This window comes from Cololabis saira, chromosome 1 (assembly GCF_033807715.1).
Source record: "Cololabis saira isolate AMF1-May2022 chromosome 1, fColSai1.1, whole genome shotgun sequence".
Taxonomy (NCBI): Eukaryota; Metazoa; Chordata; class Actinopteri; order Beloniformes; family Belonidae; genus Cololabis; species Cololabis saira.
This window is the reverse complement of record NC_084587.1, coordinates 32,758,859-32,774,906: the sequence shown is the minus strand read 5'-3', so window position 1 is coordinate 32,774,906 and position 16,048 is coordinate 32,758,859. Positions and strand designations below refer to the sequence as shown.

Here is a 16,048-nt window from a genome sequence, read left to right as displayed (position 1 = left end):
GCCACCCTGCGGAGGAAACTCACCTCGGCCGCTTGTATCCGCGATCTTGTTCTTTCGGTCATAACCCAAAGTTCATGACCACAGGTGAGAGTAGGTGCGTAGATTGACCGGTAAATCGAGAGCTTCGCCTTTCGACTCAGCTCTTTCTTCACCACGACGGTCCGGTACACCGACCGCATAACTGTGGACGCTGCACCGATCCGTTTGTTCATCTCACGATCCATTGTTTCCTCACTCGTGAACAAGACCCCGAGATACTTGAACTCCTCCACCTGAGGCAGGACTTCTCCACCCACCCGGAGAAGTCACGCCACCCTTTCCCGGTGGAGAACCATGGCCTCGGTTTTGGAGGTGCTGATTCTCATCCCTGCCGCGTCGCACTCAGCCTCAAACCACCCCAGCACATGCTGAAGGTCCCGGTCCGATGAAGCCAACAGGACAACATCATCCGCAAAAAGCACAGATGAAATCCTGTGGTTTCCAAACCGGATCTCCTCCGGCTCCTGGCTACGCCTAGAAATTATGAACAGAACTGGTGACAAAGTGCAGCCCTGCCGGAGTCCAACATGCACAGGGAACAAGTCTGACCTACTGCCGGCAATGCGAACCAGACTCCTGCTCCGATCATACAGAGACCGGACAGCCCTTAATAGAGGGCCCCGGACTCCATACTCACTGAGCACCCCCCACAGAATGGCACGGGGGACACGGTCAAATGCCTTCTCCAGATCCACAAAGCACATTTGGACTGGTTGGGCAAATTCCCATGAACCCTCGAGCACCCTGCGGAGGGTGTAGAGCTGGTCCAGTGTTCCACGACCGGGACGAAAACCGCATTGTTCCTCCTGAATCCGAGATTCAACTATCGGCCGTATTCTCCTCTCCAGTTCCCTGGCGTAGACTTTCCCAGGTAGGCTGAGAAGTGTGATCGCCCTATAGATGGAACACACTCTCCAGGTCCTCCTTTTTAAAAAGAGGAACCACCACCCCGGTTTGCCACTCCAGCGGTACTGTCCCCTTCCTCCATGCAATGTCGCAGAGGCGTGTCAACCAAGACAGCCCTACGACATCCAGAGACTTGAGGTACTCAGGGCAAATCTCATCCACCCCCGGTGCCACTGAGGAGCTTACGAACCACCTCAGTGACCTCGGCTTGGGTGATGGATGAGCACGTCTCCGAGTCCCCACTCTCTGCTTCCTCAGTGGAAGGCATGTCAGTCGGGTTGAGGAGATCCTCGAAGTATTCCTTCCACCGTCCAACAATGTCCCCAGTCGAGGTCAACAGCTCTCCACCCGCACCGTAAACGGTGCCGGCAAAGTACTGCTTCCCCTTTCTCAGGCGCCGAGCGGGCCGCCAGAATTTCCTTGAGGCCAACCGAAAGTCTTCTTCCATGGCCTCACCGAACTCCCCCCAGACCCGAGTTTTTGCCTCCGGGACTGCCCGAGCCGCGGTTTGCTTGGCCTGCCGGTACCTATCTACTGCGTCAAGAGTCCCACAGGTTAACATAGCCCAGTAGGACTCCTTATTCAGTCTGACGGCATCCCTTACTTCCGGTGTCCACCACCGGGCTCTAGGATTGCTGCCATGACAGGCACCGGAGACCCTGCAACCACAACTTCGAGCCGCGGCGTCGAAAAGGGACACAGAGAACATGGTCCACTCGGACTCAATGTCCCCCGCCTCCCCCGGGATCTGAGAGAAGCTCTCCCGGAGGTGGGAGTTGAAGATATCCCTGACAGAGGGCTCAGCCAGACGTTCCCAACAGACCCTCACAATCCGATTGGGTCTGCCTGGTCTGTGCAACCTCCTCCTCCGCCAGCGCATCCAACTCACCAACAGGTGGTGATCAGTTGACAGCTCAGCCCTTCTCTTCACCCAAGTGTCCAAGAAATACGGCAAAAGGTCAGATGAAACAACAACAAAGTCAATTATTGACCTCCGGCCTAGGGTGTCCAGGTGCCACGTGCACTGATGGACACTGAGCTCTGAGCACTCATTATGTCATTTATAGGCTTGTTGCCATTTATATGAGTTATCTGGCTGACTGTGTAAATATTTTTTTCTCCTCCAGATGCTCCAAAACCTCCTTTAGTGTCAGTGAATCCCTCTGGTGAGATAGTGGAGGGAACCTCAGTGACTCTGACATGTAGCAGTGATGCTAACCCAGCAGCTACATACTCCTGGTACAGGAGAAATGTCCATACACCCGTCAGTAAAAAACCAACACTTGTCTTCATGTCCATCCAGTCTTATGAGTCTGGAGAATATTACTGTACCTCTGAGAATGAACTGGGAATGAGGACGTCTGAACCCATCAACATTGATGTGAAATGTGAGTGAAACCAATTCACACCAACACATTTTCCTCAGATGCTCCAAACCTACCTCTCACAGTGAGTCACATTCATAGAGGAAGATTGAGAGGCAACATGTAAAGGTTCTTACCATTATATTTCAATAGTTTTATTTCTAGAGTTAAAAAAAAAAACAAAAGAAGAAACAAAACAAACAAAACACATGATTTAATTAATTAATTAATTAAATCTTGAATTTTTATTGCTAAAGTTTTTAAAACATTTTTGCTAAAATGCAATTCCTACACATTTTGTATTGTGCTAATTCTGATTGTCTTGATCAATTCTTTTCTAAAACTTAATTAAGGAATGCCTGTCAACATTTTAATGCTTTCTTGATGCTATCAGCATATTTCTTGAGCTCCGTCTGCAACACATTCTCTGTCACCAGCTCCTGATCTTATGGCTGATAAAGTATCTGTGTTAGGTTAAGCTGGTGTTGATGTTTTCTTTGCGCTGGGGGCCAATGGTTGACCCCGCCAGCGTCACTGGAGGGAGAGATTTCACTTTATTTCATAACTGGATCTCAAGGATTCATCTTCAGATCTCTGGACCAAAAATTTAGTGAAATCTTGCCAATTTATGTTGTTGCTTTCTAGTTCATAATTTAGGCCAAGCTTGAATGTCACTTATTATAAATGACAATGGGATTACGTGACACTTGTGTTCTTACATTTGGGCTCATATTTAAGTGTGAATATATCAAGAACTTTAGATCAGATGACCTGTATTTGGGCAATATTTTAAATTCCAGCAAGTCAAATAACTAGCTGAGCTTTCAGAACTCATTATGTCATTAATAGGCTTGTTGCCATTTGTATGAGTTATCTGGCTGACTGTGTAATTATTTTTTTCTCCTCCAGATGCTCCAAAACCTCCTTCAGTGTCAGTGAGTCCCTCTGGTGAGATAGTGGAGGGAACCTCAGTGACTCTGACATGTAGCAGTGATGCTAACCCAGCAGCTACACACTTCTGGTACAGGAGAAATGTCCATAAACCCGTCAGTGAAAAACAAACACTTGTCTTCATATCCATCCAGTCTTCTGAGTCTGGAGAATATTACTGTACCTCTGAGAATGAACTGGGGATGAGGACGTCTGAACCCATCAACATTGATGTGAGATGTGAGTGAAACTATCTTACACCAACACATTTTTCTCAGATGCAAGCAGTAACAGGCCAGAAGCCTGAAAAAACAAACAGAAATGGGAACAGGCAGAGACACAAACAACAACCATTCCAGGTCTCTAAGACTAAATCAGTACCAGGCTACTGCGATTAACTGTCCCCCAAAACTGTGGAGTAGGTATATAGGTGAGTGAGCAGGTGTGTATGTCTGTGTAACTGTGTGTGTGCAAAGGGAAAACAAGGCTTTACCTGAACTGCAACTACAGTCGAGGAAGGAGGGCACAACCACGCCACCCGAGACACCAGAAGCCGACAAAGAAGAAACCCCAACTCAGGCCACCAGCTGCCCCATGGAGGACCAGAAGAGGGACAGCAGGAAACCCCCTGTCAGCAAATCCTGTCCCCACCCAGCAGGTGACAGAGGGAAGCCCAGGGCGGAGCCCCCATGACCACGGGAGGAGGCAGCCGGGAAACCCACGGTGATAGACCAGAACCCAGCCGAGCACCAGCCACCCGGCTGATCGCAGGGCCAAGAGGTCCACGCCCTCCAGGCCCACGACCCCCACCCGGTGAAAGGCCAGTCCGCCCGCAGAGACGGGGCCACCCCGACTGTCGACGCCGGCGGGCCGACCCCGCCCCGATGAAAGCGGGAACCCCAGAGCCAAAGCCATGTCCAGCTGCAAGGGCAGTGGGGACGGGCACGGAGCTTGAGAACCAACAAGGAGCCGACCCAGATAAGCCCCACAGCAGAGTCCCAAACCCAGGCTAGACAGCGGACACCCAATCATACAGACACAAGGCTCTTTTTCATGAAACGGCTTTATATGAAATTTGAATTAACTTAATTGGAATAAATTTGATTACAGCTGGATAACAAATCTGGTTTTAATTGGAACATAATTGGACTGCATTGGGTTTGTTTACTTTCTTGGTAAACTGCCTTGTAGGGCTGTTCGATTAATCGATTTTAAATCGTAATCGCGATTATGTAATTAGAACGATGTTAAAGGAACTGTATGTAAGAGCAATAATAAAACGAATCATAAAATGACCCCGATATGTCAACAGACATTTAAAAATCATGTTCATTTCAAATACTTATGTCACTGACAACAGCACTTAAGCCAGGATATTCCAGTTTAAAAAGAGGAGTTGCAGCCCTCAACTGATGTTTATGTTGTCATTTTTTGTTTTGGCCTGAAGCTCCACCCTCCACCTATCTCCCAATCACAAAGTCAGTATTGTTTCGGCATCCGGGTTGCCAGCTCGGCTCTAATTATCGCAGCCATGGCAGCCTACGTTCCTGCTGCATTCTGCAGCCTACCTGGCAACCTCTGGTCGGGGGGAGGAGGGGGAGGGTACACGCCGCTCAACAATATTTTGAAAGTTACTGCAGTACCAGTTTTGGCCATTTCTTACAGACGGCTCCTTTAAAACGTGAAAATCGTAAAATCGATTTTTCACTTTTTTTTTTTAAATGTATTTATTTTTTTTTTATACCTTGTCTGCACACATATTAATGATTGATACCATATTAATGATTGATGGAAATACCTCTCAATACCTGCGACAAGTGCCCCATCGGAGAGGCTCTTTAGTGTAGGAGGGGGCGTTGTAACATGCCACCGGGCATCCCTCAAGCCAGATGCGGTAGACCGGCTCGTGTTCCTTGCAAAAAACTTGCAAATGTGAATAGCAAATGTAATGACTGACATTACACACCTCTACCTCCTTCATGGGTTGCATTATTATTTAGCATGCAAAGACCCAGTTTAGTTTAATTAGAAAATGTCTTGTTTTATTTAATTGGAAATATAACTTACTGTATGTTTGCAAGTGCTGATTTGCTGATTTTTTTTTTCAGAGATAAAACTTTATATTTTATTATATTTTTTAAAACTTTTTTTCAACTTATTTTACAGAGTTTTGCACTTTATTCATTCATTTTTGGTTTAATAAGAGCAAAGTTTGGACTTAAAGCCCAATGGGGCAAATGTTCAATAAAAAAACAGCATATTTGAAATAATTTCTTTGCTTTTTGTCAATTCACAAAATAATCGTAATCGTAATCGAAAATCGGATTTTGAGAGAAAAAAATCGAGATTTTATTTTTGGGCAAAATCGAACAGCCATACTGCCTTGTAATCTGTTGGCACTACACAAACATTTGATCTGAGATTAACCGAACTGACGACTGCCAACATTTTGAGGCTTGCTTTGGGAATATATACCTAGTTTTCCTCTGCTCTGTCTGCTTCATATTGGCATTCATCAGCTCAGAGTCTTTTACAGCTACAGAAGCCTTTAAAGCAGGGTTGTTTTAGGTAAAGGAGAATGTGGAACATTGCTTTGCTTTTCTATACAATTTTAACAATAGTAATCAATTTATAAATTGCCTTTTTCAACTGTTCTCAGTGAATTCACAGCTTGATTTCTTTTTCATTTTGCAGACCAAATTTTTTCTGCTAAAATAAAAAAAAAATCAAATAAGAATGATGAAACATGCTAATTTAATTCATTTATTTTTCCTGTCCCCAGATCGACCAAAAAGTGCCTTTGTGACCGTGAGTCCCTCTGGTGAAATCAAGGAGGGCAGTTCAGTGACCCTGACTTGTGACAGTGATGCCAACCCAGCAGCTACATACAAGTACCTCTGGTACACCAAGGATGATAATTTTTTTGTTGAAGAAAAGACACAGCTCAGCTTCACATTCATTGCACCCACTGACTCTGGAGAATATTACTGTACAGCTAGTAACAACCTGGGTATGAGGACATCGGACGTCCTCTATATAAATGTGAAATGTGAGTGAAACAGGTTTACTCGTGTTCCCCGGTTCCACATGCTCCAAAGTTTCTTTAATTGATATGGGATGCTCTAGTGGTTTTTTATATCTTTTATGCAGCCCATGAGAGTTTTAAGCTATATGTTTGTCTTAAAATTATATTCAAATGGTTATGTAGTTTTAAAGTGTAAATTGACTATAAATGACACATTCCACAATGCGTCTTTATTTTGACCTCTCGGTACTGGAGGGAAAGTGTGTCCACCTCAGCTGAGATTTCTCCAACAAGTAGAATTGAGAAATAAATAATGTTCCAGAGAAGAAAGATTGATGCAGAAGGAAGTCATGGTAATGCAAATGCATATTTGTCCTTCAAGAAGAAAATTTAGCTTTTTTTTTATGTCAGAAATCCATATAGCCTACATTGGAATTTTGACATCAAACATAAAGATAAAGTATACTAAATTCATACTATTTTTTTCTTTACTGTCTTAAGTGCATTGTGTATATTAGTATTTTATTGTGTTTAAATTTAATATGTTTAAGCATTCTATTCCATAAACATATAACTATGACTAAAGCATAAAATATTAAGAGATCTTTTTTCAATGATATTGCCATGAGAAATGTGACAGATTGTGCACTTACTATGTTTTCTCCTCCAGATCCACCAAAACCTCCTTCAGTGTCAGTGAATCCCTCTGGTGAGATAGTGGAGGGAACCTCAGTGACTCTGACATGTAGCAGTGATGCTAACCCAGCAGCTACACACTCTTGGTACAGGAGAAATGTCCGTACACCTATCAGTGAAGAACAAACACTTTTCTTCACGACCATCCAGTCTTCTGAGTCTGGAGAATATTACTGTACCTCTGAGAATGAACTGGGGAACAGCAAATCTCAATTGATCTCCATTGATGTGACATGTGAGTGAAACAACTTTACACATATATTTTCCTAATTTTGACTGAAAGTTGCTTTTTAGATCTATCTACGTATGGCCATACTGACCCCAAGCTTTTTTTATTTATGACCTAACCGTTCATCTAGGTCTAGCAACATCTATTATGTTTTCAACTCAACTCACATCATATTCTTCATAAATTCTTACAGGTTTGCAACTCTTTAAAATGAAAATTCCTATACAATTGTAAATCTTGTATTCATTAATATAATTGAATCTCCTTTGTTTACAGTTAATCTACAATCTATAATGGAAATTTCCAAGTTTTAATGTGTTTTTTTCTTTAGATCGGCCAAAGCCTCCCTTTGTGTTAGTGAGTCCCTCCGGTGACATAGTGGAGGGAACTTCAACAACTCTGATCTGTCGCACTGACGCTAACCCAGCAGCTACATACTCCTGGTACAGGAGAAATGGCCACAATTACATCGGGGACAACAGACGGCTCATCTTCAGAACCATTCTTTCCTCTGATTCTGGAGAGTATTACTGTGCAGCGGAGAACAAACTGGGGTGGATGAGATCTGAAAATGTCTTTATCAATGTGAAATGTGAGTGAAGTGAGTTTACCTTGACACATTTCTCCCACGAGTCGAGGGTTCCTTAGCTGATGTGAATTTACCTGGCAGTGAATTCCAGTGAACCTGCTTACAAAAACACTGTAGGTAAACTGCAAATCAAAATAAAAACAAATTTAAACTTTTGAAATATATACTCTCTAGTTATTCATTTTCCCACTCAGAAATCAGCAGTGATTAAATTGATTAATAATGTTGTCCTTTTATGTTAATTACATTGATATTGTCTTAAAAGTTGTAATTGTAACAACTTATCTTCTGAGGAAGAATACAGGTGAAGTCGAAACATGTCAAAGTAAAAGAAAGTTTTTAACCTGTCTGAGAAAATAACTTTAAACAAGATTTTTCATGTAGTTTCATCAAAATGTATTTTTGGAATTATTTGACATAAAATACACATCAAAATAAGTCAATATGAATTGTTGCAGAGGTTCTACGAAATTTTTGGTTTCTTTATCATTTATGTAAATATGGTTTTGACCCCAGTCATTTTCTTTAGGGGGCACAAGAGGCTCAACATTTAAGTGTTGGCTGAAACTTAAAAACAGTGTCAAAGATTACCTGTAACTGGGCAATATTTTAAATTCAGCAAGTTCTAACAAGTTAAATAACTAGCTTTTATCTCTTTGGAGAGTTTTTCCTGTGATTGTAGAACAAAATATATGACCAATCAGAATATTTATGCAATTATATCTTCTCTTCCAGATGCTCCAAAGCCTCCCTCAGTGTCGGTTTGTCCCCCTGGTGAGATAGTGGAGGGAACTTCAGTGACTCTGACATGTAGCAGTGATGCTAACCCAGCATCTAAATACTGCTGGTACAGGAGAAATGTCCGTACGCCTGTCAGTCAACAACCAACACTTGTCTTCATGTCCATCCAGTCTTCTGAGTCTGGAGAATATTACTGCACCTCTGAGAATGAACTGGGGAGCAGGACGTCTGAATCCATCACCATGGATGTAAAATGTGAGTGAAACCAGTTGAAACTAACACATGTTCCACCAAAGTTTCGTTCTCTTACACTTTCATAGCTGTTTTTGGTGCACATCATCAATATTTATACCTTAATTGTTGACACCAAATTTTATGAAAGAATCCAAAACTGAAAGCTTATTAGTTTAGCTTGGCTGCTAGCTCTCGTTCTGTGTTTTCTGCACATATTTACACAGTGAGTCACATGCTTAATTATTCCTTTTCCTCCTTTATTGATAATGCCATGTGTAATAAATGTTGACTTTTAACAGCTTTGGAAGTGAGGTTCACCACATTAGAAATTTGGTTTTGCACCATTGAAACCAACACCAAGCTAACCTTGCATAGATTCTCCTGTTACCAGTTCCCTTGAACAGCTTGAGCAGCTGGGTGTCAGTGCAAAGGAGGCAGGGGTCTAAAACCACTGTAGTTCAAAACCAACCAGTCCACATTTGTGTTCCGTTTCCTTCAGTCATAAACACACCAGCTGAGAAACAGACTGTAGAAACTGGCAGCTCCATAGTCAAAAACATCACATTAAAGACACTGGCAATCGTAGTTGAATGCAGTCCTGGGGTCAAGCTCAGCACCAACTAAGCCGAAATGGGTTGGAGGGTGGGCTGTATTTGATGACTCAAACGGAAGCTATCAAAATGGTTACAGAATGTCATGGCATCCACTACTGTATACATACAACTACTGATGCCTTATATGGACCCATCTTCAGTGATGTTCCTGGAATAATTGGACGTTTCGGGTCTTTCAACATGATACAACCACCTCCAGGTGGCCCAACCGGGGCTGATCAGACCCCAGCTTGTGTCAAGATGGCTAGCTAGCTACCATGACTCCATGGCTCCCCTCTTTTGAGCCACAGCCATCTTGAGGCTATCTCTGGTGCATCGGTGGTATTGCGGATGGCTTTCCACTTTCTCTCATCCTCGATGCCTAAACTCCTGAAGGCTCTGGCCAAGGAACGGGGTGCAAATCCTCTGCATCCAACCTCCACAGAGAAACACGTTGCTCTCCACCCAGCCTGCTGGCAGTCACTGACCAGTCCTGCGTACTCTGAAAGCTTCCTCTCAAAGGCTTATTCTAAGCAATCTTCCCATGGGACTGTCAGCTCCAGCAGCACTGCTTCCTTGGTGGAAGGACAATGGTCGCATGGTGGTGACTGCAATATGGCTGGGGAACTTCAGCTGATGTTTCTTGCAGACGTTCAGGATGCAGATGATGTTCTTATGGCGGGAGTTGGCTTGTCCCCAACTCTGACGAATGCAATGGTTTTCTTGGAGGGTTGGAACTGCTTTGCCCACGCCAGTCCTGCGCTGATGGCTTCAGCAATGGTCTTGCTTAGTCATGCCTCCACCTGTACTGACCTTCTCCAAGTGCCCTTGTACAGCAACTGAGGATGTGTTACAGGGTTCCTCGCTTGGAACACAGTGGGCATGCTGGTGTCTCTGCTATCCCCCATATGTGCAGATTTGATGGGCTTGGAAGCACATCATACACTCCCTGGATGAGGAATTTGATGCAGTGAGACTCAGCTTACCAAAGCTCAGCCCAGGTCACTTTCCTTTCAACCGCATTCTCCGCATTCGCATTCAAGCTCCCTGTTGCTTCATTCTCACTGCCTTGCAGGTTCTCGTCTCCTCCACTACTGCTCTCACCTCCTCCTTAACAGGTCGTCACCCTTCCCTCCCCCTGGTGTTCATTTGGGAACTTGGAAAGGATCCTAGCCCTGCTCTGCCTTGTGTGACCACTCCCACAAGGCTCCTGTCACGCAGCCTTGCATCTTACTCTTGAACCCCTTCCTCTGCCCTCCATTTCCTGCCAGTCCTCACTTGGATACTGTACCTGCTTTAACCACCTTTGTATCACTTGAGTCCCTGTACTGAACCACTTCTCTGGCTTCTCTAGTTACCTTGAATTCCTCCTCCAAGGATTTGAAAGGCAGTCATAGTTTGTTACTGTTCCCGTAGAGTGCAATGCTGCTCAGGCACCTTGCTCCAAGCCATCTCCGGAGGTGTTTGCTGACTTTCCTGTCCAAGGTCTCAACTGTTGAGATAGGGGCCCCGTAGACAAGGAGGGGCCACAGGATCCTGGGAAGAATGCCATGTTGGTAGACCCAGGCTTTAAACGTCCCAAGTAGGCCTGACTTGTCCATGGATTTCAGCCAGCCATCCAACTCAGTGCAGATGGACTGGATAGATGTTGCGTCTCTCAGAGAGCAATCACTGGGGTTCCTACTCCTCTGCATGCAAATGTGGATGTCTTTTGTTGGTATATTCTGGTTATCGTTCTCCTTATGTCATATTATTCTTTTTTCTGACTTGTGGTTTTTGCCTATCCAATAGAATCCAGATGTAGCTTCTTCTCTGTTCATTGATACATACACAACACTGGAATCAAAGTCAAGTCCAGAGGAATCAAAACAATTCTCTATACAAGAGCGATTTAGGGTGTCATAGTTTTCCCTGAATTCCTGGAAAATCTGATTTAGTTATGAGATGTTTAGCTCCAGGTCATTCTTCAGCTGTTGGCTGTCTAGTCAGTGTCTATTTGGGCTACATAGATTTTTGGTACATTTTGGTAAAATCTGGTCTAATTAGGAAAGATGGTATCCATCAGACTTTGGAATGGGCAGCTTTCATTTCTAGAAATATAATACAGTTATACTTCTGCAGTAATATTAATTTGCATGCATATTGTTGTGGCAGGTAAGGTAATAATATCATTCCTCTGGCACAAAATCTCTTGCATAATCTGATTAATTATGTAAATATCGTTTCTCCTCCAGATGCTCCAAAACCTCCTTCAGTGTCAGTGAGTCCCTCTGGTGAGATAGTGGAGGGAACCTCAGTGACTCTGACATGTAGCAGTGATGCTAACCCAGCAGCTACATACTCCTGGTACAGGAGAAATGTCCGTACACCTGTCAGTGAAGAACAAACACTTTTATTCACATCCATCCAGTCTTCTGAGTCTGGAGAATATTACTGTAACTCTGAGAATGAACTGGGGATAAGGACGTCTTTATCCATCAACACTGATGTGAAATGTAAGTGAAACCACTTTACACAAATACATTTCTCGAAGATGTGCCATAGCTTTTTTCTTTCACAGTAAATTCTTTCATAGTTGAAGTGCTAAGAGCAAGATTCAAAGTTTCAAATCATAGGTTTTGATGGAAAGTTTTTTTTTGTCAAAATTCCTAAAAAAAACTAAACATTTAAACTTGTCTGCAACTAAACTTGTCTACATAAGTAATACAGACCTCCAAAAATATATTGTCTAATACATTATCTCCAGAAGATGAGCTCAGGAAATGGCCTGACTTTACATCCAATACCAACAAAATGTAATTTTTTTTTTTTTTATTATTAAGCTTTTCTTGGTAAATAACCACAGGTGGATGGAAATTGTAGTTTCAATTTACTTTAGATGATTTGAATTTTATTTATTGATTTAGTTTAGGTTGTCCAGATGGTATCCGGTTTTACTGTCCACCTTTCTTGCTTTCTGAACATTTCCAGATAATTAAATTTGCATTATACATTACATTATAACTTAAAAAACATTTAAGTTATAATCCATCCATCCATCCATTTTCCGCCACAGCAGTCTTAACAGAGATGCCCAGACTTCCTTCACCCCAGACACTTCCTTCAGCTCTTCCGGGGGGAGTCCGAGGCGTTCCCAGGCCAGCCGAGAGACATAGTCTCTCCAGCGTGTCCTGGGTCTTCCCCGGGGTCTCCTCCCGGTGGGAGTTATAATATGTTTTCTTTTTAATCTGTGTTGTTTTTCTATTTTTGTTTCTCGCAGACCCACCAAAGTTTCCCTCTGTGTCAGTGAGTCCCCCTGGTGAGATAGTGGAGGGAGGTTCAGTGACTCTGACCTGTCACAGTGATGCTAACCCAGCAGCTACATACTCCTGGTACCAGGAGGATGAAGACTCACCAAAAGCTTCAGGACAGAACTTCACCATCAACAACATTACATTTCAACACAGTGGCAATTATTACTGTGATGTCCAGAACACCAGAGGACGCCTTAACTCCACTTATTTACATTTGAACGTTGTTGCAAGTAGGTTGTTGATATAATCTTTTTTTTTTTTGAGTGTGGCTGTGGTGTCTTTTCAAAACCAAAAAAGTAACACTAGCTTAGCAGCTTATAGTAATAGCTTTGACAATCTTTTTACAAACTTATTTCGTTCCGTTTACCTTGACATGCTCCCGTGTAGATAAACTAAGATTTCACCCATTTTGCAGACATGGGTATGGCATTGTGGCTTCATTATAGTTTTGTTTGTTAGTTTATTTTAACTTGATTCTAACTTGATTAGATGGTTGAGATGACATCAGTAAGTCTCTTTTCAAATTATTTATCGACAGGTTTTCTCCATCCATCCATCCATCCATCCATCCATCCATCCATCCATCCATCCATCCATCCATCCATCCATCCATCCATGGCATCTGCTTATCCAAATTCAGGTTATTGGGGCAGAACCTTAACAAAGAATCTCATATTTCTCTCTTCCTGGCTACCACCTCCAACTCTTCTGCTAGCTGAGAGCTGTATTATCTCAAGTGTGTCCCTGGGTCTGCCCTTAGGACCTCCACCTGCTTGGACATGCCTGTGACACAAACAATAGATTCATTTATTGCAGTGAATAAATTTTTTTTTTCTTTTCTTGTGGATGTGAAATCAGTTTTGTATGTAAATAATCTATTCTAGTGTAGACTCTACTGATTATGCAGAGTGTTTTCAATGTACCATACTTGAGGTTTCGAGCCAATTTTGCTGCAGATTAACTAATCACTCCTTGCTGTAATACTGAAATTACATACAACTTCAGGATTGGGTTAAACTCACAATGTGGTTAAGGCAATACCATGTTAAACTGCATCCAACTTACCTACATGTCATCAATGTTGCAGAAACTCTCCCTCTGAAGGCTTTTCTACTGGTTAAAACTCATCACTACATCTAGTGATGTAAAAAAAAAAAAATCTACACAAATAAGGGTTTGGTTATTTACTTTTAGGTTGGTGTGATTTCTTTGGAAGGCAAGTCCAAAGCTTTAGACCCGAGGGCCTGTTAACCGTCCAAGGTGAAATCAACCCTTATGTGCATGGACTATTACAAATAATTGGATTATGGAGATTGAAGATTTGGAAACAATCTTTTTCTATTCTAGTGAGTTGAAGAAAGTATTCTAAACAGTGACAATACGGTTTAATGTTCTTTCATCTGTGTTTTATAGGAGCATGGAAACACATCACTGCTGCAACAGTTCCTGCAGTTCTCCTGGCTCTCATACCCATCTCCATCATTGTGTGGATCATGTGAGAAGTTCTCTTTCCTCATATTCAACATGTATTATATTTTTTAGCAAAGTTAATTCAATTCTTGAAATTATTTTTATTCCAACCAGAAAAGGCCAACCTTCTGAGCGTCAATTTGAATCTGAAGAGGACCCGGACACCAGGGAACCGGTGAGATCAGAGACCTTCAGTGTAGTTTTCTTACTCCTCCCAAGTGATTTAGCATTTTCTGATCTTCAGCTCATTTTCAAACAGCTATTAGAAGAGTGTCTAGTGTTTAACTTTTTAAAATGACATCCTTTATCTGTCTCCTCTTTATGTTGTGCCTGATTCTACATCCATGTTTTATTATACTGGTAGAAATTACAGAAATAGTTTTTCTGTTATTACATGAATGTTTAAAAACTCTTGAAAATATATATTCCTTGGAAACAAGTTCTTTCTGGATAGTCATGTGCTGAACATTTTGTTTTTGTTGTGAACTCAAAATATCTAATATCACAGTTTCCTTAAACATAGGATTGTGTGCCCTTTGATGAATCATAAATATTTAACCTTCTATTTGAGAAGGATAAAACAAAGATTTGATTATTTAAAATGTTTTCTATTAATTAACATCACACATTTTTTTCTGCGTATTTTTCCAAAGTCTGATAAGTCACTACTTGAAAGGGAACCTTTCATTTGTTATTAGTGACCAGCCTAGTCAAGTGATCAAGTGATCTTTCTGTGGCTTTTGCTTATGAAGGTTTTTGTCCAGTTTCTGCAGGTAAAACCAGTCGAGGATGAACTTGGCTATGCCAATGTCTACTTTTCAAAAGAACCAGAAGAAGCTCTCTATTCCACCATTGGAGCAGCTCAACTCTGCAGGCACGTGAAGCGAAAGCGAGAAGAAGAGAGTAAACCCAGCAGTGCCAGTTCTTCTCCGAGGTGAGCTGCTCCTTACACAGCAATAGTTATCTTTCATTTAACCAATGCTGTTCAAGCAGTTTTGTAATGTCACATTTGTTTCTTACTTTATTTCATCTCAACAGCGTTTGGATCAAAAGTGAAGCAGCTGCGGCCGATCCAGCAACTTTGTACAGCTCAGTCAAGAAACCTCCCAAAAAACAAAGAAAGCAGTATCTGTAGTCCACTTTGAATTCCTGTTTATGTTCTTTTATATATTTCTTTTTGAGATCAGTATCATGTTGAATGTTGTTGACCATGAATGCAGCTACATAAATAAAGATAAATATTGTACATACAGTCCTGTCCAGTGTGCATCAATGCCTTTCACACACGAGAGATGGGATGGGTATGGGATCAAGGGGATCCAGCAGAGCAGAGAGAGACAAGCACAGAGAGAGAGAGAGAGAGAGAGAGAGAGAGAGAGAGAGAGAGAGAGAGAGAGAGAGAGAAGAGGCAGAGAGAAAGACAGTTTTATTTTGGCACCAGCATTAGTTGTTGATAACCTGCAGCTAATGCCTTGCCTTGGATTTGGCAGGTGATTCAGACACAACATACACACACAGGACATCACATTAGGAGGGAGAACTTTGGCTTTAAGCCTAAAATTCAGTTCTACCTTGTCTCATAAATATATATAAATCTTCAGCTTGTTTGCGATCTAGAAAGGTTTTCTTTTAAGCAATATGTGATAAATGTATTTATTAAATACCTTTTTTAATGATTCTGAAAATAAAAAGCACAAATCAATGTATAAAATTTACTTTCAGCGCTCTGATTTTGTTCTCAAGAGCGACGAGTCAGTGGGTAATGTTAGGTTTTCATTCTTTGTATTATCAAGCAATGCATGAAAGATACCAGTACAAGAGGAGATTTTTCATGAAACCTTTTTACTTGTTAACAGCTTTAAATTCTTCCTTAGTCAGATTATACCTTACACAAAAAAACAAACAATAACAGTTATACTTTCAGTTCTTCATTTCTATC

General features: G+C 42.0%; 1 protein-coding gene across 1 annotated transcript; it reads left to right on the top strand.

The window, feature by feature from the left end:
• The first annotated feature begins 2,118 nt into the window (after positions 1 to 2,118).
• LOC133452411 (B-cell receptor CD22-like) lies at positions 2,119 to 15,325 on the top strand. Its single transcript, XM_061731692.1, has 12 exons — positions 2,119 to 2,333; positions 3,219 to 3,479; positions 6,022 to 6,288; positions 6,935 to 7,195; positions 7,521 to 7,781; positions 8,514 to 8,774; positions 11,581 to 11,841; positions 12,606 to 12,869; positions 14,053 to 14,134; positions 14,224 to 14,284; positions 14,874 to 15,043; positions 15,148 to 15,325. Exons 1-12 carry the CDS (start codon positions 2,237 to 2,239, stop codon positions 15,242 to 15,244), a joined length of 2,343 nt encoding a protein of 780 aa, XP_061587676.1. The 5' UTR covers positions 2,119 to 2,236; the 3' UTR covers positions 15,245 to 15,325.
• Positions 15,326 to 16,048: the final 723 nt, after the last annotated feature.

Coding starts and splice junctions, on each gene's coding strand:
- LOC133452411 (XM_061731692.1), top strand. CDS start 2,237: ATGTCCATCCAGTCTTATGAGTCTGGAGAATATTACTGTACCTCTGAG. Junction 6,289..6,934: donor CCTCTATATAAATGTGAAAT/GTGAGTGAAACA, acceptor TTTCTCCTCCAG/ATCCACCAAAACCTCCTTCA. Junction 7,782..8,513: donor TGTCTTTATCAATGTGAAAT/GTGAGTGAAGTG, acceptor CTTCTCTTCCAG/ATGCTCCAAAGCCTCCCTCA.